The 26642-nt window shown below is 40.3% G+C and overlaps 2 protein-coding genes across 10 annotated transcripts in view; one reads left to right on the forward strand and one right to left on the reverse strand.

The window, feature by feature from the left end:
• FNIP2 (folliculin interacting protein 2) overlaps positions 1-14504 on the forward strand; it is a 147598-nt gene extending 133094 nt beyond the window's left edge. For 5 of the 9 annotated variants that reach the window (XM_072621377.1, XM_072621373.1, XM_072621372.1 and 2 more), the window contains one exon: positions 485-5086. In XM_072621377.1, coding sequence (XP_072477478.1) covers positions 485-712 — 228 coding nt within the window. In that variant the 3' untranslated portion in view covers positions 713-5086. Of the gene's footprint in view, positions 1-484; positions 5087-7006; positions 7123-10373 lie in introns of those variants that run through there. The other 4 variants (XM_072621379.1, XM_072621380.1, XM_072621374.1 and 1 more) reach the window with 1 other exon arrangement.
• The window catches only part of SPMIP2 (sperm microtubule inner protein 2), a 178890-nt gene continuing 152967 nt past the window's right edge, over positions 720-26642 (reverse strand). Inside the window, exon 5 of the mRNA XM_072621382.1 lies at positions 720-933. Coding sequence (XP_072477483.1) covers positions 865-933 — 69 coding nt within the window. The 3' untranslated portion in view covers positions 720-864. The remainder of the gene's footprint in view (positions 934-26642) is intronic.

Consider the following 26642-nt stretch of genomic DNA (forward strand, 5'->3'; position numbering starts at 1 on the left):
ACAGGTCACATGACTTGCCCCAGGGTCACACAGCTACTGAGTGAGTTCAATTTGACCGCAGGTCTTCTGACTTTCCTCACTATGCCATGTTACCTAGCTGCCCAAAACTGAGTTTATATTTGAGCCTAAGGTGATAGGAATCCACTGGAATTAAAATGGGGAGTGATGTGGTCAGAGCATGTATTTTAGGAAAATCCCTTTGGCAACTGTGTGGAAGTTGGATTGGAGAGGGAAGTTACTTGGAGTGAGAAGATGAGGACAGTGCCAGAGTTGTGAACCTGGGTGAGGGGAAGGATGATTCCATACAAAAACAGAGAAGTTTAGAAGAAGGGAGGAGTTTGGAGGAATAGTTTGAACTTGTTGCATATGAGGTGCCTACAGGACATCTAGTTTGAAATGTGTACCTAATCCCTCTTCCTCCCAGTGAAATATAAGTCCCTTGAGGGCACAAAGACTTGTTTTCACATTTCCTTTGCCTCCTCAGTGCCTTGCACATCGAGGCACTAAATACAGGCTTTGCTGGACTAGTATGGATTGCCTCGGTCACACAGGTCGCAACAGAATGGGGAGCTCAGGTCTGGTCCTTCAACCCCAAACAAAAGGCTCTTTCTTCCCTCCGTCCCCAGAAGCCCTTCTGTCGTTCTGTCGTGGAAGAATTTGTCCCAGGAAGCAAGATTGGACTGTCTTCTCTAGTTCACTTCAAGGAACATAATGAAGGATTTTTTCTTAATGTCAGAAAAAGCATTTTATTGAAACTCAGAATTGTTTAGCCTAACAGACTGGAGCATCTTCTTTCATCCAGGATGTCGCTTGGGCAGCTTTTATGAGGCCTGGTGTCGGGATTATGAGTTGTAACTACACAAGCTATGTATCCATTTCTTTTTGTTCTACAGGAGCAAGTTCAGTTGTTACGGCAGTGTCGATAATTTCATTCTGTGAGGGGAAGAAAGCGTACAAAACTTTAAATACATAACTCAGCTTAATGGTTTCAGATCTAAAGTATGGACAGCTATTTAATAGTTTAAATGACCTTTCAGTAGCTAATTTTCTGACTAAAGGGACCCAAAGAAAATGTTCATCAGCAGTTCAAAGCATTGTTTTAAAAGTTAATTATTTGAATGAAGTGCATGTAATTAAGGGATTGCTAAGCCCTTGAGGGAGGAAAGGGAAAATAGCACCTATTTTAATTATGCTTCAAAATTATGGGCATGGCAGTCAGAAATTTCAAAAGCCCCTTCCTCCCAGGGAAAGAAACAGTGTTTATGAAGGTGTTCCACATGTTAATGCTTGGTACTGTAGAAACATTGGATCAAAATCTTATAAAACAGGTTAGTGTCTCCTCAATATGTGTTTGTATATTTGATGAAACTGCCTGTAAAAAAAATGACAACAAAAAATTCCTTCTTATGTGGAAGCCTAATGCTGAGATTTTTAAGCACTTACAATTCAGAATTTACTGAACAATCACAGTAATTCCATGTCTCTTACCTTTATAACATTAAAATCTGTTTTTAAGAAATGGCCACCATTTATTATTGCATTTAACTCTTCTGAGGTAGGTGTAACATGCAGTATGCATTATATGTTATACTCTGTTATGTTTTTATGTTTGTATTCTTTTGTTTGATATCTTCCTTAGCTCCCCTGGGTCCAGTTCATCTCTCTGCAGATCTAGCTTCCAAATCCTGGAATATCCCTAGCTCGAGGCTCTCCACCTGCTGGACATGTCATTTTGGATATCCCATAGGCACCTCAAACTCAGCATGTTCAAATCAATTCATTCTTTTCTCCCCCTTCTTCTACCCAGTCATTGCCCTCTTCTGAACCCCTCACTCCCTCAGCACATCTGTCCAGCCAGTTAGTTAGTAGACCTTTCACCTCTACCTCTCTTGCCTCCATCCCTTCTTTCTACTCAAAGAGCCACCACCAAGTCCAGGCCCTCAGTGTCTTTTGCCTACTACTGCAGTAGACTCCTAATTTGTGTCCTTGCCTCAAATGCCTTTCCTCTAATTCCTCTGCATACAGCTTCCAAAAATGTTATTCCTAAAGGACAGGTCTGACTGTTATTTGCCTGCTCAGTAAACCCTAGCATCAGATACAAACTAGCCAGTTTGGCAACAGCCCTTCATAATCTGACTTCAACACACCTTTTCTGACCTTATTTAATACATTATTCCCCTTCATATACTCTGTAGTCTAGAAAGTTTGGTGTACATGTATTGGGGCCATTTTGGTAAAATTTGTATACGTGAGTGCTCCAAAGAATGTGAGCCCTTTGAAGGTAGAGATGATTTGTGTATATACCCCATTGTCTAGGCCCTAAAACAAAGAAGGAATTTTTGCAGATGAGGAAACTGAGTCTCAGACAGGTTAGATAACTTGTTCCAAGGTCACAGTCCAGAAGTCTTTCCATAATAACACATTTGGACTACATTCATTGTGCTAAGCACTCCAAGTAATACAAAGATGCAATCCCTGACTTCAAACAGCTGACCATCTAGTTGAGAGGGTAGGCGATACATACACAAAACTGTAGTACTAGGTAGAATATGATTTTATCCTAAAGACAAAGTTCTATAAGGTTTCAAACAAAATTCATACACTTGGAAAAGGTTTCATAAAAAAGGAATGGTATTCGAACTGAACATTAAAGGAAGTATAGGATGGCAACAGGCTTTTTTGAGCAGGGAGAAGAGTGGTATTTTTAATTTCACTGGTGCATCGAATATGCATAGGAAAAGAGAGGTCAGGAAAGTTGGAATGACAGATTGAGGACATTATAAGGCATTTAGATTTTTAAATACTAGAGAGCCTCCAAAGATTTTTGAGAAGGGGAGAATGCCATGATAAGAATTGTGCTTTAGGAACATTAGTCTGGTAGCACTATGCAGGCTGGACCAGAGTAAATGAAATCAGTTAAAGATTATGAGACTACCTAAACCAGGAAGATTCAAAAAGAAAAAACCCACTATAGAGTAATATTCCTAATGAATATTAATGCCAAAATGTTAGCAAGGAGACTACGGCAACGTATCTATCACACAGATATCACACAGTCACACTGTGACTGGCTAGATTTATACCAGCAAATGCAGAACCAGTTCAGTATAAGGAAAACTATTAACACGATTGACTATATTAATACTAATAACAACAAAACCATAATTTTATCATTATAAGCAGAAAAGTCATTAAAAACACTAGGAAGTAAAGGAATAAATGGAATTTTCCTTAACAAAGGTACAGTCTTATCTATAATGGAGATAAACTAGAGACTTTTCTAATAATATTGAGGGAAAGCAAAGATTTCCATCATCACCATTAACATTTGGTCAGTCTTAGAAAGGCTAACTATAGCAATAATGAAAGAAACAGAGAAAAATTATAAATGTTACAGATAAGCAGATTGTTTGCTTAGAAAACCCTAAAGAGTCAACCAAAAAACTAATTCACGTGACTGACAAATTCAGTAAAGTTGCACACATAAGTCATCAACAGTTTTGTATGTTACTAACAAAATCTATCAGGAAAAGAGGAAATGGGCAAAATTCTATTTAAAATATGTTTATGGGCAGTATAGAATGCTTGAGAGTCTACCTGCTAAGACACACACAGGAACTATACAAATCACTCTTTGTACAAATGAAGACATTTAATAATTAGAGAAATATTTATTGCTCATAGGTAAACTGAGTAAACATAATAAAAATGACAATACTACCTAAATTAATTTACTTATTTAGTGCCATAACAATCAAACTATCAACTGTCATAGAATAAGAAAAAATAATAAAATTCACGTGGAGGAATATAAGATCAAGAATACCAAAATAATTAATGAAAAGCAATGTCAGATCTCAAATTATTCTACAAAGCACTAATCATAAAAATAAATAAAATTGGCCCTGGGTTGGAAATCAAGAAGTTGACCGGTGGATCAGGTTAGATACATAATAAACAGAAGCAAACAACACATTTGCCTAGTGCTTGACAAAACCAAAGATCCTGGCTCTTGGGGCAAGAGCTCTGTATTCAAGAAAAACTAGGTGTAGACCAACATTTTACATCATACATCCAGACAAACTCCAAGTTGGTGCATGATTTAGACATAATATCATAAAGAAATTTGAGGAGAAAGGAAGCAGATACTTGCCAGATCTTTGGATAAGGAGAGAGTTCCTGACCACATAGAGGATGGAGAGATTGATATAAGGTAAAATGGACAGTGTTTATCTCTTAAAATTTTTTAAAAATTTGTTCAAAACCAGTGGGAAAAATCTACGTGGTGAGTTTCTCTAATAAGTAGCTCATTTCTTAGAGATATTAGGGAACTGAATCAAATATATAAACCATTCTTCAGGAGATATGAACAGGCAGCCTTCAGAGGAAGGAACCCAGACTATCAATAGCCATATGAAAAAATGCCCAAAATCACTAATAGAGAAGTGTAAATTAAAGCAACTTTGAGATTCTGTCTCACAACTATCATCAGATTGGTTAAAATGGCATAATAGGAAAATGACAAATTCTGTACTTATGCACAATTGGAGCTGTGAACTGGTCTGGTCATTCTAGAAAGTAATTTGTAATTAATTATGTCCAAAAAGCTATTAAATTATATACCTTTTGACCCAGGAATATACTACTAGGTCCTTTCCCCAAAGAGATAAAGGAAAGGAAAAAAAGGACCCAAATATACAAAAATATTTATAGCAACTATTTTTGTGGTGTCAGAGAACTGGAAACTGATGGAGTTACCCATCAGTTAGGAAATAGCTAGTGTCATGGTATTATATAAAGGAGATGATGATGGAGATGGTTTCTGAGAAACGTGGGGTGACTTGTATGAACTAATATGGACTGAAGTAAGCAGCACAAGGAGAACAATTTATGTAATTAAAAACAATATTGTAAAGACAAGTAACTTTTAAAGACTTGAGAATTCTGATCAGCACAATGACTGCTCACAGTTTCACAGGACTCATAATTAAGTACCTCAGACACTAAGTAGCTGTGTGACCCTGGGCAAGTTACTTAACCCTGCTTGCCTCAGTTCCTCATCTATAAAATGAGCTAGAGAAGGAAATGGCAAACTTCTCTAGTATATCTCTGCCAAGAAAACACCAAACAGGGTCATGTAGAGTTTGCATGTGACAAGAAGCAATTAAACACCAACAAACATGATGAAACATGCTGCCTACTTCCTAATGAAGAGGCAATGGAGTCAGAGGGCAGACCAAGACTTTTTATTTGTTTTGTTTGACTAGACAGGTTTGTAACATGAGTATTGTTTTCTCATGCTTTCTCAGTAGGAGATTAGGATGGTAGAAGTGAAAGAATGTGTACCTAGAATAAAATAAAATAGAATTTCAAAAAAGAGACAAACTATAATAACCCTGGTAAGAAGTGAGGATTTGAAAGGTGGAGGAAGGAAGGCAGGCATTGTCCTAAGTGTAGCTTTACAAGCATTATCTCATTGGATCCTTACTACAACCTTGTGAGGTAGGTGCTATTGTTGGTCTCATTGTACAGTTGAAGACACTGAATCAGACAGTTGTGTCTAGGACACTAGATACAACTTGTGTCTGAGGCTGGATTTGAATTCAGATTTTCCTAACTCAAGGTACAACACTTTCTCCATTGCACCACCTAACACCAGAATGAGATGTACTATAGAGGCATTGGATAGTTGTAGATTATCAAGACAGAACAGTTGAATCACATGAGCTGGGATGGTGACGAACTCATGATTAACCACAGGCTCTGAACTGGGCAGAGTCATGTGAGGCCAAGGTGTGATGTGCTAGAAAAATAGGAGGGAACAGAAAAAGCATGAGAGGTTAGCCTGCCACAAGTACCGAAAATAGGGTCCACAAGTCTTCTGAGAGTAAAGGAGTTGAACAAAGGGAGATTGTACAGAAAAGATTTCGTTAAAATTAGTCAAATGTAACACGAATTATCACCACACATCAATTTCTAGGAAACATTTTCATCCGTCTAATATGGTGTGTTTCAGTCTCAGCAAATTGGGGGGAAATCTTTCTATCTTTTCTAGGATGATTGATCACCTCAGCTGGAAAAGATCAGCATTTTCAAACAGAAGTATTAATTAAACACATTACCATGAAAGTCACAGGAAGAATTGCTTATAGGAAAATTTACTCCAGTAATCCAATGAATCTGTGTTCTCCATGATATTGGCATTTCCTCCCAACAGCCACCTATCTGTGCCTGTCCACCCAAAGCTACTGTCCACCCATGTTCTCCCAAAGTTCCACTAGGCATGCTCGGGTTCTTCCTTTTCTCTTCTTGACAGTGATGGGGATGGGATGCCAAGAGAACATTTGGCTTGCCCATTGGCTATTCCATTGGGAACCTGTCTTTCTTTACTGTAGGACATTTCTTTGATGGCATCCTTTACAGCTGCTTCTCCTTCATAATTCTTTGCCTGTGACATGCCGCGGCTTGCTCTTGCCCACCGTCTGCCTGTCCATCCATCTCTGCCAAAGTTTTCAGGTTCTTTGCTGAAGATGCTCAGATCCCTGTGCCAAAAACAGAAAAACTTGCCTCTGGTGAAGGACACAGATGGTTGATGTTCTCTAAAATAAAAGGGGAAAATGAAGTTGGCTGTAATTCCCAAGATAGCGGCTTCCTGACTCTTCTTAGTCATTATTAAAAATCTGGTTAAAATACAACTCTTACAACAACATGAGTGCACCTCACATTACTGTGTGAAAACCTTTCCCAGCTATCGAGGAGAAGCTTTAGAACTGGAGATAATTTTGCTACTGTAAGACTGTCCTTAGAATAATAGTATCTGAATTAGACGTGTTGAGTTTCTTTGCTTAAGAAAGAGATGGGGAAGAAGCCACATTTTGTTGTTGTCTGTTCTGGTGGTGATAACACTTTAGTAGTACCCGCCTGGCACTGCCAATGTCTGCAACCTTCTGGGACGAGCCATGACCTGGATCAGGCCCCTCACCTTTGTGTTCTTGTGGTTCCACAGTGCATAATGCATCTTGAGGACCGGCTTCAAGAGATGTATCTTAAAAGCAAAATGCTCTCTGAGTATCTTCGAGGACACACAAGAGTTCATGTGAAAGAGCTAGGAGTTGTGCTGGGGTAAGTAAATGCAGTGCTGCTTACTCATAAGAGCAAGAGCAGGTGGCTTTTACATAGCACTTTAAGGTTTACAGAGCACTTACACATCTGTCATGTCATATGAGCCTTCTAACCACCCTATGAACAAAGTAATAGGCTTACTGGCATTCCCGGCTTTCGAAGATCTTTGATAGACCAACTCTGTTATCTTGCACATAGGAAAACTGAGTCTCAGGAAGGTCAAAGGGCTTTCGGTTCAAAGACCTGGAAGGACCTCAGACTCTGTCTAGTCCAGTCCTTCATTTTAAAGATGAGGAAACTGAGGCCCTAGGAGATTCAGTGATTTGGCCAGGATCACTCAGGTAATAAGTGTCACAGAGGCAGGATTGGAACCCAAGTCTGCGCTCTGTCCTCATGGGTGCTCTTTGGAATCTTTCCAGTTATCATAGACCTTTATCCCACTCACTGGATTGTGTTAATCCTGTCATATAGCCAGTCACTACTTGTGTGTGGCCTTGGGCACTCATACCCTAGCATTAAGCACCTGTGATGTGTGACAAGCACAAATACAAAGAATGAAACCGTCCCTATTCTCAAGAAGCAGATGAGACCGATGCTTTCAAATGTGAGATGAGACTTTTTGCCCCCTGAACAACAACCTCCTAAAACGCCTTCTCCTCTGTATTAGAAATGTCTCCTAGCAGGGATCACTGGGAGCACCCTGCAGGGCGAGGAGTGTGGGTCAACGTTCCATATTCACCACATCTTCCCTTCCCTGGCACGTTGTCATCATGGAACAGGCATAAACGGCTCCCACTCAGTCTGCCCATGTGGAGTAATTTCGGGACGAGCTGCAGCACAAGCTGTCGCCTGGGAGCAGCAGCTTGTGTTTACAGCTTCTTCCCTGAGAAGGGGGAGGGGACCAGGACTCAGCGTTCAGGGGCTCCATCACTGCCTACTTCCCACATGCTGTACTGGTCCTAACACAGGCCACTTCCAGGCTCCTGCTCCTCAGACTTGGCTTATTTAAAAACCTGGGAGCAGTCGTGTGTGCTGCGCTCCTGTCATGCTCTTTCTCTTCTCCTTGCTGCATACATACACACAAAACAATCCAAGTGAAATCAACTCCTCAATTTAAACTAGAGTCATTAAATGAATAATATTATTAAATATGTATATAATTTGTCTAGGTAAAGAGAGAGAACTGTTTTTTCCCTTCACAGAGGAGGAATACAGTCTTAAATTTTGGGATGGTCTCCATTTCAACTGGTTGACTATGAGCCCCACCAGTCAGTACAACCACAGACAGTGAACATCTTTCATTCTTAGGAGCTTATGACCTGCTGACAATCAGTTAAGCGAGTAGTTTCTCTCCTCTTCTCCTTTGAGTAATTTTTATAAATTATAAATCTGCCTGTAGAGCTTCATATTGAGCTTATATTAATAAACATCAGATTTGCAGGTGGCAGTTTGCCCTGAAGAAGACTGATGTTGTTTGTTACCTTTCTTGGCAATGTTTGCCTCTCCTCAATAAAGCATGCAACTTGTAGTGGGGGTGGTTTTGTAAATTGGAAAACAGTGATGCTGTGTTAGAAATGTTAAAATAACTTGGTCTCTAGCCTTCAAACACTCTTGCCAATCATTTCATCTTTAGTGTCCAGGAAAAGTGACTGACAGCAATAAATTAAATAAGTCCTATGCCTCAGGGAGATAGAGTTATTGCAGTTGGTTTGTTTTATCTCAGTATTTCCTGTCATATGTTTTTCTCACACATTTCATTTTTTAAAAATAATTCCTATTTTTGAGGTGTTTGATTTTCCACATTTAACTCTTTCTCTGTGTGTATTCCTCTTTTCTAGATTAATACTTTACCTAGTTCTGTTTCCTTACGTTCTCCTCTTCCCAGATGTGTACCTTATGTGTCTATGGAAGTGTTCATCTAGCACCTGTCATTGAGGTAGAAACAGTTCAAAGTGAAATGAAGCATCTCTTCCTCTTTGATCTCCACCTGTAGAGTGCTCTGTGGGCCAACTAATTGGGAATCCTTATCCTTACTTTCTTTTTCTCCAACAGCACAAGAAAAACTAAGTGATTTTTGTCCTCTCTGCTGGATCTGCCAATAGTTGCTGAAACAAATTGATCGACAAATAAGCATTAATTGCCTATTAAGGACAGAGTGGTATAATGTTTAGATAGCTGGCCCCCATCCTATGCCAGGATGACATAGGATGACATGTAGTAGCGGTGTGACCCTGAGCAAGTTTTTTAACCAGTTCTCTTAAGTTATAGAGAAGGTGCCAATTTGTATTGGTGGAAGGAGTTTCCTCGCCCAGGAGTTCATTATGCCAGTGAAGGGACTGGTCTAGGCAGAGGCTAACTGTGTGCCAGCCTCTGTGCTGATTTTACAAATAGAGAGAATGAAACAGTTTCTACTCTCTGGGAGTTTACAGTCTCTGACAAATCTCTGACCAATCTTAGAGACTGAGAAAGTTCTTAGATATTTGGTAGCCTTTGACCCAAGAACATATGGTACCCTCAACTCTCCTGCCAGATGGGTGGGCAAGGTCTTGTCCATTAGAAGATGTGATATTCCTTTACTCATGTGTCTCTTGGCATCACTTGACCTGAGAATAATTTACCTTGTGTACCCAGTAAAGATCTGAGTCAGCTCCTGTATTTAGCAGCTCCCTGCAATTTTTGAAGGAACTAATGCCTCTTTTCCCTGTCTTGATCCAGTCTATTAGAACACAAAATCAGTAATATGACTAAGGATACTGAGGGATGTGAGATTTTTTTTAAAATTTAGGTTAATAAGATGTTATCAAGCAAACTGGACTTTAAATTTGGAAAATAGAACTGTTGAAACAGAAGATGAGCCTGGAAGATCAGGAGAGATGGTGATGCCGTTGACAGAAACAGGGGATGAGGAATAAGAAGTTTCTGGAAGTATCTGTACAGTTATTCACATGTATTCAGATTCTCACTCTTTGAAGTTATAATTATGTAAAATACGGTCATTAGTTCCAGCCCAATGTAAATACGTAGTGGGGACTTAAGGGGATTCATCTAGTTGGGACCTAGCTATACAAATGTTCATACGAACAAGCACGAGCTTCCCTTTGCAAACAGACAGTGGTCTGTTCTAGATAGTGTTTGTTTAAATGCCTGAATATTTCCAGTCTGTTGAATGCTTCTGGATGACATATCCCTCTCTAGTAGAATGCTGCCTTTGTTCTCTATTTAAATGTTATTTTTTCTTTTTATATTTTCAGGATTGAGTCTAATGATTTGCCTCTGCTGACTGCTATTGCTAGCACTCACTCTCCTTATGTTGCTCAAATACTCCTATAAGCTAAGCTCCAGACAGTTGTCCTCTGGACAAAAAAACAGCAACAAGGAATGCAGAGACACTGGACTGGAGGAGCATGGCAGAGGCAAGCCAGCAGCCTTATCATGAAGACAGACTTTCCACCTCTGCCTGTTGGGAAGACTTTGGTTTACATGACTTAATGACATTCAGGTTCTTCTCTAACACTTTAGTCACCTGTGGATTGACAGGAGAAGGTGACCTTTAAAGGCAAAATAAACACTACAGCAAATGCTAGACTTTCAGTTTGAACTGGCTTGTGTTACTTGGAGAGAAAGATGGACTAGCCGGACCAGCTGGTTCTTGTCCTCACTGACTTTGGAGGAGGGAGCTGCCCAGTGTACAGAACATTCCTACAGCCAAGCGTTACCCAGCTAGGAGGCGAGACGCTGTCTGAGCTGGACAAGGCATGTTGGCCTGTTGTACGGGTGTGGGGAGAACAAGGACTCTGCAGGGATTGGTTGCTGGGATTTTTTTTTTTTTCCTGCAAGGCAAGAGGAGGAAAGCCACGATTTTATTGCCTTCAGAAGTTCTGATAGCTCCAACTGTTGCTGTTTTGATAATGAACACAAATGAGGATGCCTGTGGGGACAATGGAATCTATTAGGGACTAGTTGTCGTTTTAATTTCTTCTGGGAGGTGATACTGTTTCAGATGCAAACCTGACTCGGATTTGGAATGGCCTGGGCACAGTGATTCAAGAAACCTGAGAAGAGATCCAACATGGTAATGTGATTGAGATGTCCTCGGCAGCAATCAAGTCTTCAGTTCACAACCCTGTGTTACAACCTCGTGCTTTAGTGTTTTCAGCTGCCTTTTCCAAGAGAGGCCATTTACCCAAGTTATCGCTGGGAACTCAGGGGAGGATTTGGGGGGTAGCTTCTTCCAGCCCAAATCTTTTTCTTCCTCTAACAGTTTAGAAGTGACCCTCTTTACACTTTAAATGAGACAGCTGGCCTTTTGTGAAATGAGACCTTAAAATGACTGGGGGAAAAATAATGTTTGAAAAATAATGTTTGCGAACATCCTATTATAATCCTACCAAGTTTTTGCACTATCATGTCTGTGCCTTCCTGTCTCTTAACGCCCTACTTCCTCCTCCTTCCCATAAGAACCTTTGGGTAATTGGTTCTGAAGTTTCCCCACTCATAGAGTACCTCCATATAAAATCCCTTGTTGTTAAATCTTAACTAATTTCTTTGGTGTTTCAAATAACTATGCTTTGTGTTGACATTTTTCCAAAAAGGACATCTTAGTTTACTATCCACTAAGTAGTATATGAGAAAAATTAGACACCCAAGATAATAGGGGGCATTTTAGAAAAGCATTGAACACCAAAAGTAATCATTGTAGTCAAAGCAATCAAAAAGCATCTATTCACCTTCTTCCCGCTCCCAGTCTAGAGTTAGGCATGCTAGCAGAAGATGGTCCTAGTTTTATAAACTAATTAACTCCCTATTCTTTTCATTCTTCCTAACAGCAATTCAGTAACATCTAGTTTGGAGCCAAGATAATTAAAAACAGACACACACAGACACAGACACACACACAGAGACACACACACACACACACACATATACAGACACACACAGACACACACAGACACACAGACACACACACAGACACACACACACAGACACACACACAGACACACGGACCCACACACGGACCCACACACGGACACACACACACACACACACACACACACACACACACACACACACACACACACACACACACACACACACACACACACACACACACACACACACACACACACACACACACACACACACACACACACACACACACACACACCACCCAGAACAGTTAAGAGCCTAATCTCTGAGGCCCGGCTGCCTTCTCTGCCACGTTGTCAGCGAGCCAGGCCTTTGCTTTATTCTTTTATGGATATGTGTTCACTCTCTTTTTAAAGAGGATGCCAGCCAGTAGTATGAGGAGAGTTGTGGGGTGGAGTTTCTTCTTAGGGATGGGCAACTGCTTGCTTTTTGTCTTTCCCTGACATGTGAAATATTTACGAGCTCATTATGGCACTTTCTTTCTGCTTTCTGATCTCCACGCTGTATGAACATTTCAAAGAGCAAAGCTCTATTCTTTTATTCTTATACCTTTGTGATTCCTGAGGAGATACTTCGAGCTTTGTCTTTTTAAGCGCTTCATGGGACCATAACTGCTGCTTGCTAGCCTTTAGGTGAGAAAAAATGCAGCTCACCTGGCTCGACCATTTCTATTCAGCACCCTCTCAGGAAAGAAGCCAAGTTGATGCTTTCTTACTGCCTGTCCTGTCCATTCATTCATCTTTGTCTTCCAATTTGTTTTCTCGATCATTTTCTGATCCCCTCCCCTGCAGGGTTCACCTAAAATCCCTTTGCACAGTAGACACTAACTGGTATAACTGCAGTGTGTACATAGTGACTTTCTGAAAAGCAAGCCCACTGAATGCAACCAAACATTAAAGGGGCCATCTTAACTGCCACCAGCAGCTTTAATGCTACCCTCCCCCTTTGGTTTGAGCAGGTGTATTTACCCTCTTAATTTATTTTTAAGTTCCAGATTACATAGTCTTGTTTGGTAAAGTGTCTGTGCTAAAAACAAAAAAAAAAACCAACTCTTCGGTGGATTTTCTATGGGTGTTTTGTCTCCCCCACTCTCAGGATTCCAGTCAGTCCATGTTCCTCACAACTGTTGCCTCCACAAACAGACCTAGAATGTTACTGCTGCTATTTTCAGATACTGCATTAAGAAAAAACACACACTTTCCTTTTGTCTTATTATTCAATTTCTTTCCAAACCAGAACAGAAACCTGTGAGATTGTGTTGAAATCAATACTTCTTTTTAAGCCAGTGGCTTTATTCTAACTACTCTGAAGACTCAGGAGAGTCCTTGCTCTCTGCCATCCCCACTTCAAAAAGAAAAAGAAAAAAACTACCTCAGTTGACAGGATTCCACCTTTTAGGGCTTCTTCAACTTTGTAAGTCTTACCTGTTGTTGAGTGTAACTTTTGTAGCCTCTTGCTTCCTAGGCAAGTTAGTATGGCATGACGGAGCAGACGGTGTGTGTAAATGTCATAGTGATGGCCTGCTTGATAGCATGTGTCAGTTTTATTTTTTAATAAATTGATAAGTAACATGAATGTAAGAGGAATTTTCATGTGTTTAAAACGGATGGTGAAATGAAAAAAAAAATGTAGCTGAAAAATCTGCAAAATTTCCAAAGCGTTTTATTCTTTTATCAGTGTTACAATAGCTTTTTGTACAGGCTGCAATCCATTTTTCCGAAGTGTGCTGTTTTTTAATGAAAGTGATTGTAATCTTTTCACATCCCATGAAACTGCTGTTTACACATTACTGACTTTTACAAGCCCATATTTTTCAAACCTAACTTTCTTGGAGGGGAGAAAATCCCTAGAGCATTCAATGTGACTTAGCTGCTGTTTGGACTCTTCTAATGAAATACTGAGATTTTATAAAACGTATAGTCTCTAGCTTTTCATTCCAGTCACCTGGGCTAGCCATTGTCCGTGAAAGCCCCCAATAGAAAGGAACCCTGAAGTTCTTTTAAATGTGTAGTTTTTGCCACTAACTTGTACTTTGGAGAGTATTTTCCCCCCATGGATATTTTCCACTACTAGCATGGAAAGTCTACACCTGAACTCTTATTAAAGATGTACATTTGGCTATTACTTAAAAAACAAAAACAACTCACTTGTATAAATTTACCTTGGATCAGAGCTCCTGCACCTACTCCAACCTGCTGAATGTTACTTTGAACAGTGAACCATGCATCTTGGAAGAAAGAATGTGATGTACTGAAGCTTCACTGGTTATGCAAACAGGAGAAGATTCTGGATTTTGCTATTGCATCTCTTTTGTGACAGACTGAAAGGATCTTATTTTTTGATCAGTCAATTAGGTACCAATGTCAACTGTGTGGACATTTTTTCTTACTGCTTTAAGTGTAATCATTTTGATCTAGTTCTCTGTGGCATTTGGTGCAATAAATCTTTTGAATACAGCTTAGGCTTTCCTTCTGTGACATACATGTGGTGCTTAAGCTTAGGCAAACTCTATCCCTTTTCTCTAACAACTCAAATATCCTGGGATGACATGCTTGTCAAGGTGGGGTTTGAATGGATGGACTGAAGCCCCTACAGACTGACCACAGTAGAGATAACTCACAGGACGCTCACATATGTTTTGTGAGCAGAAGGAAAGTTTCTCCACACAACTATAACTGACTGTATACAAATTCTGCCATTTAGTAAAGAACATACAAAACATACATGTAAGTATATGTGATAAGAGACAGCGTGGATAGAATGCCAGCTTGGGAGTCAGGCCTATGTACTTTGGGGTCCTTCCTCAGACATACCCACTGTGTGGACACTGGATCCCTCAGTCCCCCAAGCCATTCAACACCGGATGTTGCAGGCTAACACCAGTGGAGGGTGTTTCCATACCAAGAATTCTCTGTGCCAGTGAAACCACAGGTGCAATACACACCCACACATATATATGCTTTCATTTTACATTTGGCATACATATATAATATGTACATCATATACATTTCTCTCTCCCAAACTCAGTATGTTAAGGATTGGGGCTTTTGTCAAAGATAAGATTGCCACCAGCAGTGAAGACATGCCTGATTCTTTGAGAAATTAATGTCACCATTACTCTTGACCAAACAGTAAATATGAGAAGTGGAATTGGAACCTAAGGCTTCCTAGCTCAAGATTTCAGATTCTATCCACTCTACCATATTGTTTCTTTTTCTAGTGCCAGGTTAAAATAGGAAAAAGTGGAGAATTTACTGTTTGGAACTGAAGACTTAAAAGTAAAAGGTCAGATTTCAAGTAATTTTTTATTGTAGGTGCTAGGGACAATGACCAAGGAGTTTACAATAATGTAATTTGGGGATGGAAGAGTGGAAATACATAAATAATTACCATAGAAGAGACAGTGAGAGGTCTGGGCAAAAACTTGGAGAAGCTTGAAGAGAATCCCTGGAGAATAGGATGGTGGTAATGGTTAGGAAAGGCTTCATGGTGCGAATGTCACCAAGTCCAGCCTTGAAGAAAAGGAGGAGCTTCAAAAGATGGCGATGGAAGTAGATGAGGGAGGGGTAAAAGAGTTCCTTCAAGAAACAGGTGAAGAACATGGGCAAGGACATATAGGCAGCAGAAGAAGAGTTAGAATCTGAGGCATTTAGGTTTGGGATTAGGAACAGGGGAAAGAATAGTTACGTTTGGAATACAGACTATGCAAAGTAAGGGCAGTCATGTGAGATAAGTATGCACAAGCTAACTGTTAGCTGACTGGAACCTTGAATGCCAGGGTCAGGAGTTTATACAAAGTTTTCTAGTAAAAGAGTAGCAGGTTGCATTAGGACAATTGCTAGAACAATAATGTGGAGGATGGTTTGAAGTAGAGGTAATAGTGGAAACAGGAAGATCATTTAGGATGTTAACTATTCTCTAGGTCAGCAATACTTAGCCTTTTTTTGTGTCATGACCTCCTTTGGCAATCAGGTGAATCCCTAGCAAACCTTTTTCCACATCATGTTTTTAAATGTAGAAAGTGCACAGGATTCTAAAGGAAACCAATTATACTGAAATAAAATGATCAAAATGAAATGTGATTGTAAAAATGAAAAACCAAAGTCACAAATACCCTAGAATAAGAACTCCTGGCTTACCTCATGAGAGAGAAGGATCTGAACTAGGGTAGTTTTATAAGAATGCAAAGGAGGGCCCAGACATGAGATACTGAAGATGTAGAAACAAAAGATGAAACCGAGGAATCTGAGTTGACCAAGGTTATTAGAAAGGGAAGGAAGGTAGTGCCATTAACAGAATGAGGGTTGATGGGTATGGAGGAAGAAGATACCTCTATTTAAAAGTCTTGATTTTGAAATGCTCCTGAGACTTCCTTGTGGACCTATCCAGCAGGCATGTCAAGATGCTGAACTAGAGTACATAAAAGAGATTGGGGCTGAACCTAGTCATTGGAGTCATCCCCAGAGAGGTGATAGTGGAACCCAAGGGATTGGATGAGATCACCAAGGGAACTGTAGGAAGAGGAGAGGTCTAGGACAGCACTTGGAGGGACAGAAAGAACTGCAGGAAGGGAACAGTCAGTAGAACTGTGAGAATTTAGTGTCAAGGATGCCAAAGGATTAGAGAGTGTCAAGAAAGGTAAGTGGTTCACAGTGTTAGATGTTGCAGAGGTGTCAAGACTCAAAGATGAGCAGAGGAGAGACAACCCCAGAAGCCACCACTATCCTAGGCTATATCAAGGAGGAGAATGTGTCCAGAATGAGGGAAGTACTGGCACAGAATAGGAAGCACTTGGAGAACAATAGTAGTTTTCTTTGTCTTTGTACTTGAGGTGCCCAACATAATGCCTGTCATATAATAGGTTATTGAAGGTTGTCTGATTTCATTGTTATGTTCTGTCCCAGTTGGAGTTGGGCAGCTAGGTGGTGCAGTGGATAGAGCACCAGTGCAGGAGTCAGGAGGATCTGAGTTCAAATCTCACCTCAGACACTTGACACTCACTAGCTGTGTGACCTTGGGCAAGTCACTTAACCCCAATTGTCTCATCCTGGGTCATTTCCAGTCATCCTGATGAATTCAGATGGCTCTGGAGGAGAAGTGAGGCTGGAGACGTGCACAGCCCTCCCCTACTCAAAACAAAGTCAGGTGCAAGTCATGTCATTATTTCTCTGATGACATGGTCTTCTTCAGCAACGAAGGATGAACACACACACACGCACCCAGTTGGACTATGTCCAGAATACTTTATTCAGTTCTCACACTCCCTTTGCCTTTTATTTTAAGAAGGGTTTAATAAGATAAAGAACACCTGGAATTATGAAGGACCTTGGGTCCATGCCATGTATGAGGACGAGTGAAAGGAACCAGGGATGGTTCAGTTGGAGAAAACTTGACCAACTTCAAGTAACTGAAAGGCTCTCACATGAAAGAGGGTGCCCCTGTATGCTGAGCAAGGAAGGGGAGGGAGTACAGAGAAGGGGAAGGCGGGGAGTTGAAGAGAGGCCATTTGATGTAAGGAAAAAATTTCTAAAAATGAGAACTCCACAAAAATGGAATAGGCTGCCCTGAAAAGTAATCTCACAGGATGTCTTCAAACTGATGCTGGATGACAACTTGTTGGATATATTGTAGAGGGGTTTTTCCTCAGGTGTGGGTTAGACTAAATGGTCTCTGAGACCCCTTTCAGCTCTTAGCTGCCAGGAGGAAGGTCTTAGAGAAAAAGACTACTGGATTTGGTAATAGAGATGTCATTATTAACTTTGGGGAGCACAGTTCTGGAAGAATTGTCCAAACCCAGCTTGTCCAAGGTTGAGAAGTGAGTGAATGGAAGCAGAGACTACTCTTTTTAGAAGCTTTGCAGTGAAGGAGAGGAGAAAGAGAAGATGACAGCTGATGGGGAGTGGCAGGGTCAGAAGAGAACATCCATCTCCTGGCTTCCTTCAAATTCCAGCGAAAATCTCATCTTCTAGAAGAGCTACTGCTTTTCCTCTATAGTGTAGCCCCCACCATCACCCCTGCCACATTCATCTATTAGCTCATTTGGGCATAGTGGTTTTTATGTTGCAAACCCCGTTAGACCATATGTATTAGAGGAAGCCTAAGCATATTCTGTAGGCTGAGGGGATAGAATTAAGAAAGGCATTCTAGAAAAAGGAAAATGAGAGTCCCATTGTAGAACATCCTCATTAGATCTTATCTAAAGTGTTGTGTTCAGTTCTGAACACAAAGTATTAAGAAATTCATTGATAAGTCAGTCAACAAGCATTTAGTAAACACCTACTGTGTGCCAGGTACTAAGTACTAAGGATACAAAAAAGGGCGTGATAGTAACTCACAGGGGTTTGCAACAACCAGATGCAACAACTATGTCCAAATAATATGTAGAGAGACAGGAATTAGGGAATAGTATGCAGAGGAAGGGGAGACAAGATTTTGGCTGGAATTTAAAGGAAGCCAGTAGATGGATATGACGAGGGAGAGAATTCCAGGTATGGGAGAGAACCAGTAAAAATGCTCAGTTAGGAAGTAGTGTGTGAGGGAAAGAAAGGAAGTCAGTGAGATTGTGAGTGGATCCAATCCAGTGAGTGGATTGCAGAGTATGTGGGAGAAGGGAAAGAAGGAGCCAAGTTATGAAGACCTTTGAACACCAAGCAGGGGACTTATATTTGGTCATAAGGCGCCGTAAGTTTATTGAATTGGAGCGTGTGTGTGTGTGTGCATGTGTGTGTGTGTGTGTGTGTGTGTGTGTGTATGTGTGTGAGTGAAATGCTCAGACTTGCACTTAGATGACTGAGTGAAAAATGGACTGATGTCGGAATAGACTTGAGGGAGAGCGATCAATCAGCAGGCTATTGCAATAGGCCAGACACGAAATGATGAGTGACTGTGTTAGGGTGGTTTTGGTGTCAGAAAAGCAAAGGGAGAATGTGCAAAAGAAGATAGAAATGACTAGCTATGTTGGGGGGAAAGGGGAAAGTGCATAGTTGAGGACTGAAGGATGGTTGTGCTCTCAATAGTAATGGAGTTCAGAAGAGGAGAAGGTGAAGGGGGGCAGAAGATAAAATAATGAGTTGTTTTGGACATGTTGAGTTTAAGAGACCCGTGGGACATCTAGTTCAAAATGTCTATAAGCATGTGGAAATGCAAGATTAGGACTGGATAAGTAGAACGAGAATCAGCATGGAGATGGTAATTAAATCCATGAGAGATGATGAGATCACCAAGCAAAATAGTACAGAGGGAGACGAGAACCCAGGATGGAGACTTCAAGAACATCCATGTTTGGTAGGTATGAATTGGATACAGATCCAGCAAAGAAGACTGAGGAGATATTGATCAGGTAGGAGGTGAAGCAGGAGATAGTAGTGTCATGAAAATACCAACTAAATAAAGGTGATCCATAGTGTCAAGGATCAAGAAGGGTGAGAGAACAAGAAAAGGCAAGAATGAGAATTGAGAAAGGGAATTCGATTTATCAGTTTGACCATTTAGAGGTCACTGGTAACTTTGGAGAGAGCAGTTGCATTTGAATGAAGTGGGAGTCAGACTAGAGATAAGAACATAGTGTAGACAGGCTGCAGACTGACTTTTCAAGGAGTTTGACCACAAACAGAGTAGAGATATGGGATGATAGCTAGCAGGGATGGTTGGATCAAGTAAGGGGTTTTTGAGGATGAAGACTTGTTTGCATGAAGTAGAGAGGCAGCCAACAGAGAGGAAGAGAATGAGGAAATGATAGGATGCAATCTGCTATACATGCAGAGGGATAAGCCTTGGCGAGGAGAAAGGGGAGCACATGAGCCACGGGAGGAGACAGTGGCAGAAGAGTGATATGACATGAAAAGCCAGAGATAAGAAGAAACTTTTGTTGAGTATCTAGAGGAGGCCGAATGGTATGATGAACTACTGTAAGTCCATGACATATAAGGATTCCTTGAAGCAACAATGGATGTTCAAAGATATGGAGAAGATTTTGTGGAGAGGGGTGGTGAGGAAGGATGGGGTGATAGTGGTCTTCAAATACTTGAAGTCCTGTTGTATAAAGGATGGATTACATTAATCTTGTTGGCCCCAGAACAATGAGTGGAAGTTATAGATAGAAAAATGAGGGCTTAATTACAAGAAACACTTGCTAACAATGAGAGCTGTTCAAAGATGGAATGGACTGCCTCAAGAGGTGATGGATCTCTACCTTAGTCAACTTCAAGTTGAGGCTGGATGCTCTCAAATATGTTATAGTGAGGATTACTCCCTTGCATAGGTGGGACTGGATGACCAATGAGATCCCTTTCAACTCTCAAATACTGTGATTCTGAGAGGGCGGGGAGGAGAAGAGAAAGAGAGATTGAAAATGTTTGAAAGAAAGGGTCTGATTGATGGAATATCATGAAAGGGCTGAGCCAAGGGTATAGATGACTTTAGAGCCAGGAGAAGAGTTATTTTACAATGAGACTAAAAAGGAATATAAATACATTCAGGCAATGGAAGAAGGGAAGTTGAATGAAGAGGAAAATGATTGAGAACATTGAAGGAATTAAAGAAATGGAGAACTGAAGCTTTTCCCTAATATTGAGGCACCACTGAGATGGCTAGAGATGGCACATAGGGACTGCCACACACTTGGAATTTAACTGAATTAGAAGAAGATCCGAGTCCACAGCCAATACAGATCTCTTTTTAATTGAACAGCACTATTGTGCAACCAATGCTTAATTACCCTCATCTGGGCCAGCGTTCCCTTCCCTCTCCATTGTAAAGATGAGAAAACTGGATCCCAAAGATGGCAAAGGATTTGCCTAGTCCAAGCAGCTATTAACGCACCTAGAACTAAGATTGAAGCCCTGAGTTCCCAGTCTGGGAGCCTTTACACTCTTAACAACTACAGATTGGTGCTGGGTGTAAGAGGCTAGGGTACCACATCCTGTTCTTCTCCAGTAAAGGACCCCTCTACTCTGGACTTGTATGTGTGGTGCTTGAGTTCATTTTGGAGGGAACTTGATCGCCTAAATAAAGGGTGAGACTCCTTTTCCCACAGTTTAGCTCATGTACAACAACTTCCTAAAAAGCAGGGAGTAGAAAGGTAGTCAATGAATCAGATAAAGAGTAACTATTTATTTCCTACACACAAAAGAAATGATTAGCTCAAAAAGCTCTCACAAGCTAGCATTAACAAAGACTTAAAATGGGATTCAGAAACATAACTACCACTGTGCTTTGCTAGGAGGGAGAGACAAATCATTTTAAAAAATAAATAAAGCATTTGGTTAGATGCTGAATAGGCATTTCTAGTCTCAGTAAATAAGTATTTATTAAGCATCTAATGTGCCAGGCAGGGAGGCTCTGAACTATCCTAACAATTCCTTTTGGATCCATGTCTTTTGGCAAGTCAATCTAGGGGTTGATATCAATGATACCCTCTCTGACGCGAAAACTCTTCTGGCTATGGGTCAGCCCTGATCAGTGAACTTGGGATCCATGAACTTCTCAGACTTACAAGAGTGATGAACTTATGTGTGTGGGGGGTGGGGTGTGGGGTGGGGGGGCGGGGTTCGCCCTTTGTTGCCAAAGAAGACCATGCCATCAGAGAAATGATGACATAACTTGTATTTGACTTTGTTTTGAGTGAGGGAGAACTGTGCAGGTCACCAGCCTCACTTCTCCTCCAGAGGCATTGAATCCAATGAGCAGATATTCATCAGGATGACTGGAGAAGACCCAGGATGAGGCAATTAGAGTTTAAGTGGCTTGCCCAAGGTCACACAGCTAGTGAGTGTCAAGTGTCTGAGGTGAGAGTTGAACTCAGGTCCTCCTGACTCCTGCACTGGTGCTCTATCCTCTGCACCATCTGGAGAATAAAGATAAAGGAGAAGTGGCAGCCAGAGGCCCAGGCTCAAGTTTGCTTAATTGGGCTCCTCAGCTCTGGCTGCTATATGGGAGAGGGCGAGGTGAGGCTTCTTCCTATCCCTCACAGGATTGCTCCAGTAGTCCTGTCACTTGGTATGGCTGGGGAGAGAAGAGCAGTTCAGATGGAAGGTGGGTGAGCTTGTTGCTACTGTTCAGTCTCCTCTGACCCTTCATGACCACATGGAATATAGCACACCAGGTCCTTCCATCCTCCATCACATCCCAAAGTCTGTCCAAGCTCATGTCTGTTGTTTCCATGACACTATCTATCCATCCCATCCTCTACCATCCCCTTTTCCCTTTGCCTTCAACCTTTCCCAACATCAAGGTCTTTTCCAATGAGTCCTATCTTTACATTACTTGGCCAAAGTATTTAACCTTCAGCTTCAGTATTTGACCTTTTAATAAATAGTCTGAATTAATTTCTTTAAGAATTGACTGATTTGATCTCCTTGCTGTCCAAGGGACTCTCAAAAACTTCCCTAGTACCACAATTCAAAAGAGTCAATTCTGTGGCACTCAGCTTTCCTTATAGTCTAACTCTCATAGACATACATTGCTACTGAAAAAACCATAGCTTGCAGAATTTTGTCGAAAAGGTGATATCTGCTTTTTAGTATGCTGCCCATATTTACCATAGCTTTCCTTCCAAGGAGCAAATGTCTTTTAATTCCATGACTGCAGGTGCTGTCTGCAGTAGTCTTTGAGGTCAAGAATACAAAATCTGACACTGCTTCCATTTCTTCTCTCTCTGTTTGCCAGGAAGTGATGGGACTAGTTAGTGAGATGTTCATTTTTTTTGATGTTAAGCTTCTAGCTCAACAAGGAGGCACTTTCCTCTTTCACCCTTATCAAGAGGTTTCTTAATTCTTCTTCACTTTCTGTCATTGGAGTGGTATAATCTGCATATCTAAGATTGTTGATCCAACCATTCTGGAGAGCAATTTGGAACTGTGACCAAAGGGCTACAAAAATGTGCATATCCTTTGACCCAGCAATACTGCTTTTAGGACTATATCTCCAAGAGATCATAAAAATGAGAAAGGGACCCACATGTACAAAAATATTTATTGCAGCTCTCTTTGTGGTGGCCAAACACTGGAAATCAAGGGATTGCCCACCAATTGGGGAATGGCTGAATAAATTGTGCTATATGAATGTAATGGAATACTATCGTGCTATAAGAAATGATGAATAGGAAAACTTCAGAGAGGCCTGGAGAAAGGAGCAGAACCAGGAGAACTTTGTACACAGCAACAACCACGGTGTGTGAGGAATTTTTGTGGTAGACTTAGTACTTCATTGCAATGCAAGGACTTAAATAATTCCCAATGGTCTCTTAAGGCAAAATGCCTTCCACTTCCAGGGAAAGAACCATGGAATTCGATCGCAGAATGAAGCAGATAATTTTCTTTTGCATCATGTTTTGGTTTGTTTTACGATTTCTCCCATTCATTTTAATTCTTCTATGCAACAGGACTAAGATGAAAATGTATTTAATAGGAATGTATGTGTAGAACCTATATAAAATTGTATACCATCCCAGGGAGGTAGTGGGGAGATAGGGGGGAAGAGGGGGAGGGAGGAGAAAAATCCAAGATATGTGGAAGTGATTGTAGAACACTGAAAACAAATAAAATAATAAAAATAAAAAATATTGTTGATATTTTCCCTAGCAACCTTAATTCTAGCTTTTGATCTGTCCAACCTGGCATTTTGCACAATGCATTCTGCATATAAGTTAAATGAATAAGGAGACACTATACACCCTTGTCATACTCTTTTTTTCCAATCTTAAGCCAATCAGATGTTCCATGTTTGATTATAACTGTTGCTTCCTGCTGGCTTCCTCAGGAGACCAGCAAGATGATCTGGTAGTCCCATCTTTCTGAAGACTTGCCACATTTTGTTGTGATCCACACAATGGCTTTGATGTAATCAATGAAGCAGAAGTAGATGTTTTTATGGAATTCCCTTGCTTTCTCCATAATCTAGCAAATGTTGGCAATTTGGTCTCTAGTTCCTCTGCCTCTTTGAAAACCAGACTACTCTTATTGTAATTCTCAGTTAACATATTGCTGAAGCCTAGCTTGCAGAATTTTAAGCAAAACCTTGCTAGGATGTGAAATGAGTCCCACTGATTATTAATTTGCACATTCCTTGGCATTGACTTTCTTTTGGATTGAGATGTAAACCAATCTATTCCAATTCAGTGGCCACAGATGAGTTTTCCAAATTTGCTGGCATATTGAGCGCAGCACTTTAACAGCATCATCTTTAGGATTTTAAATAGTTCAGCTGAAATTCCATCACCTCCACTAGCCTTATTGTTAGTAATGCTTCCTAAGGCCCACTTGACTTCATCCTCCAGAATTTCTGCCTCTAGATCACTAATCGCACTATTGTGGTTATCAGTGATGTTCTTGTATATTTCTTTTATGTAGCCTTGCCATGTTTTAATCTCTTGCTTCTGTTAAGTCCCTACCACTTTTGCATTTTATCATACCCATTTTTGCATGAAATGTTCTCTTGATATTTCTAATTTTCTTGGAGATCTCTGTTTTATCTATTCTATTGTTTTCTACTATTTCTTTGCATTGCTTATTTAAGAAAACCTTATCTCTCCTTGCTGTTCCCTGGGATTATGTATTCAGTTGGGTATTTTCTTTCCCTTTCTCCTTTCCCCTTTGCTTTCCTTCTTTCCTCAGCTATTCATAAAAGCCTCATCAGACAGCCATTTTTCTTTATTGCTCTTCTTTTTTTTGGATTTTTTTTGTTGCTGCCTCTTATATAATATTGTGAACCTCAGTCCATAGTTCTTCCAGTCTATTGACTAGATCTAATCCCTTAATTCTGTTCATCACTTCTACTTCATCCACATAAAGGATGGTATTTTCATCATACCTATACAGTCTGATGGTTTCCCCTATTTTCTTCCATTTAAGTCTGAATTTTGTAATAAGAAACTCATGATCTGAACCACAGTCAATTCCAGGTCTTATTTTAACTAATTATATAGAGCTTCTCCTCTTTTGGCTGAAAAGTATATAGAAAAGTATCTAAGGAATCTGCTTTCTATATTGACTATCTGATGATGTCATGTGTAAAGTTGCCTTTTGTGTTGGGTTGTTGAAAAAGAGTGTTTGCTATGACCAGCAAGTTATCTTGACAAAACTCTATTAATCTCTGCCCTGTTTCATTTTGTACTCCAAGGCCAAACTTGCCTATTATTCAAATTATCTTTGGGTTTCCTACTTTAGCCTCCCAGTTCCCTATGATAGAAGTGTTGTCTTGTTTTGGTTATTTCTGGAAGATGTTGTAGGTCTTCGTAGAACTGATCAGCTTTGGCCTCTTCAGCATCAGTGGTTGGAGATTAGATTTGTATTATTGTGATTTTGAACAGTTTGCCTTGGATTAGAAAAGATACCATTCTGTAATTTTTGAGATTGGGGTGGTCTACTACCATTTAATGATCTGCTTAGTCAGCAACTTCTGCTGTCCAGCTGCCAGGAAAGAAATGGCTGTGTCTTCCTCAAACCACCAAAGTCCTTCAGTGCGAAGCCATGCTGAGTCATGCATCCTCCAGCCCCATTCAATACCACTACACCACATTGCATGTCTTTAAGCAAAATTTAGTCCTAGAGGACCAAAGCATTTTGTATCTAATCATATTGCCATGGGTTGAGTGTGAGAATAAAACTAGTGTGGTCTCATCACTTGCATTGCTAACATGGCTCCTGGAACAAAGAACTGACTGAATATATCACTTCATCTAGCCAATCCGTTGCCAAATCTTCTCCTTTCTATCTCCACAAGTTTTTAGAAATTGTTCTCTTTTCTCTTCCTATGCAGTCACCTGGTTCAAACCATTACCATCTCTTTCCTGGACAAGACAAGAGCCTCCCTATTTGGCCTTCCTACCTTCTCTAATCCATCCTCCACAAGCCTGCCAAAGAGATTCCCCTACATATCTCCTACTCAGCTCCCTATTGCTTTTGGGATCAAATATAAACTTCTCCATTGGTCTGGAAATGCCTTCACAACCTGGTCCCTTTCTACCTCTATAGTCCTTTTACACTTATCGCTGCTTATAAAGGTCAATATTGTTTACCATGAAGTTGTTCTTTGCTCTTTTAGATTTGCTTACTTGTTGCTTGAATTTTATTGACAGGGTTTTTAAAAATCAATTTATTTGTTTTCAGTTTTAAACAATCACTTCCATAAGTTTTAAATGTTATCCACCTTCTCCCTCCTGGGGATGGCATGCAATCTTATATGGATTCTACACATACATTCTTATTAAACACATTTTCACTTTAATCATGTTGCACAGAAGAATTAAAACAAATGGGGAAAAGCATGACAAAAGCCAAAACAGAACAAAACACACACAAAAAACAAAAAACAAACACAAGAGAAAATAGTCTGCTTCATTCTGTGTTCCAATTCCATAGTTCTTTCTCTGGATATGGATGGCATTTTGCATCGAGTCCTTTGGAGATATTTTAGGTTGACCAGTTGTTTTTTTTAATATAAAGATAAAATTTTATTGTATTCTTAATTAGTGTCTTTGCTACAGAGATCATGGATGGGGTGGAAGGGAAGGAAGTCAGTGAATAACTGTCTGAAAAATCATTTTCTAACCTGAAAATAAAGTTCTTGAAGACTCAGAGATTTTTATGAATTATCCT

Source organism: Notamacropus eugenii, chromosome 6, assembly GCF_028372415.1.
Source record: "Notamacropus eugenii isolate mMacEug1 chromosome 6, mMacEug1.pri_v2, whole genome shotgun sequence".
NCBI lineage: Eukaryota > Metazoa > Chordata > Mammalia > Diprotodontia > Macropodidae > Notamacropus > Notamacropus eugenii.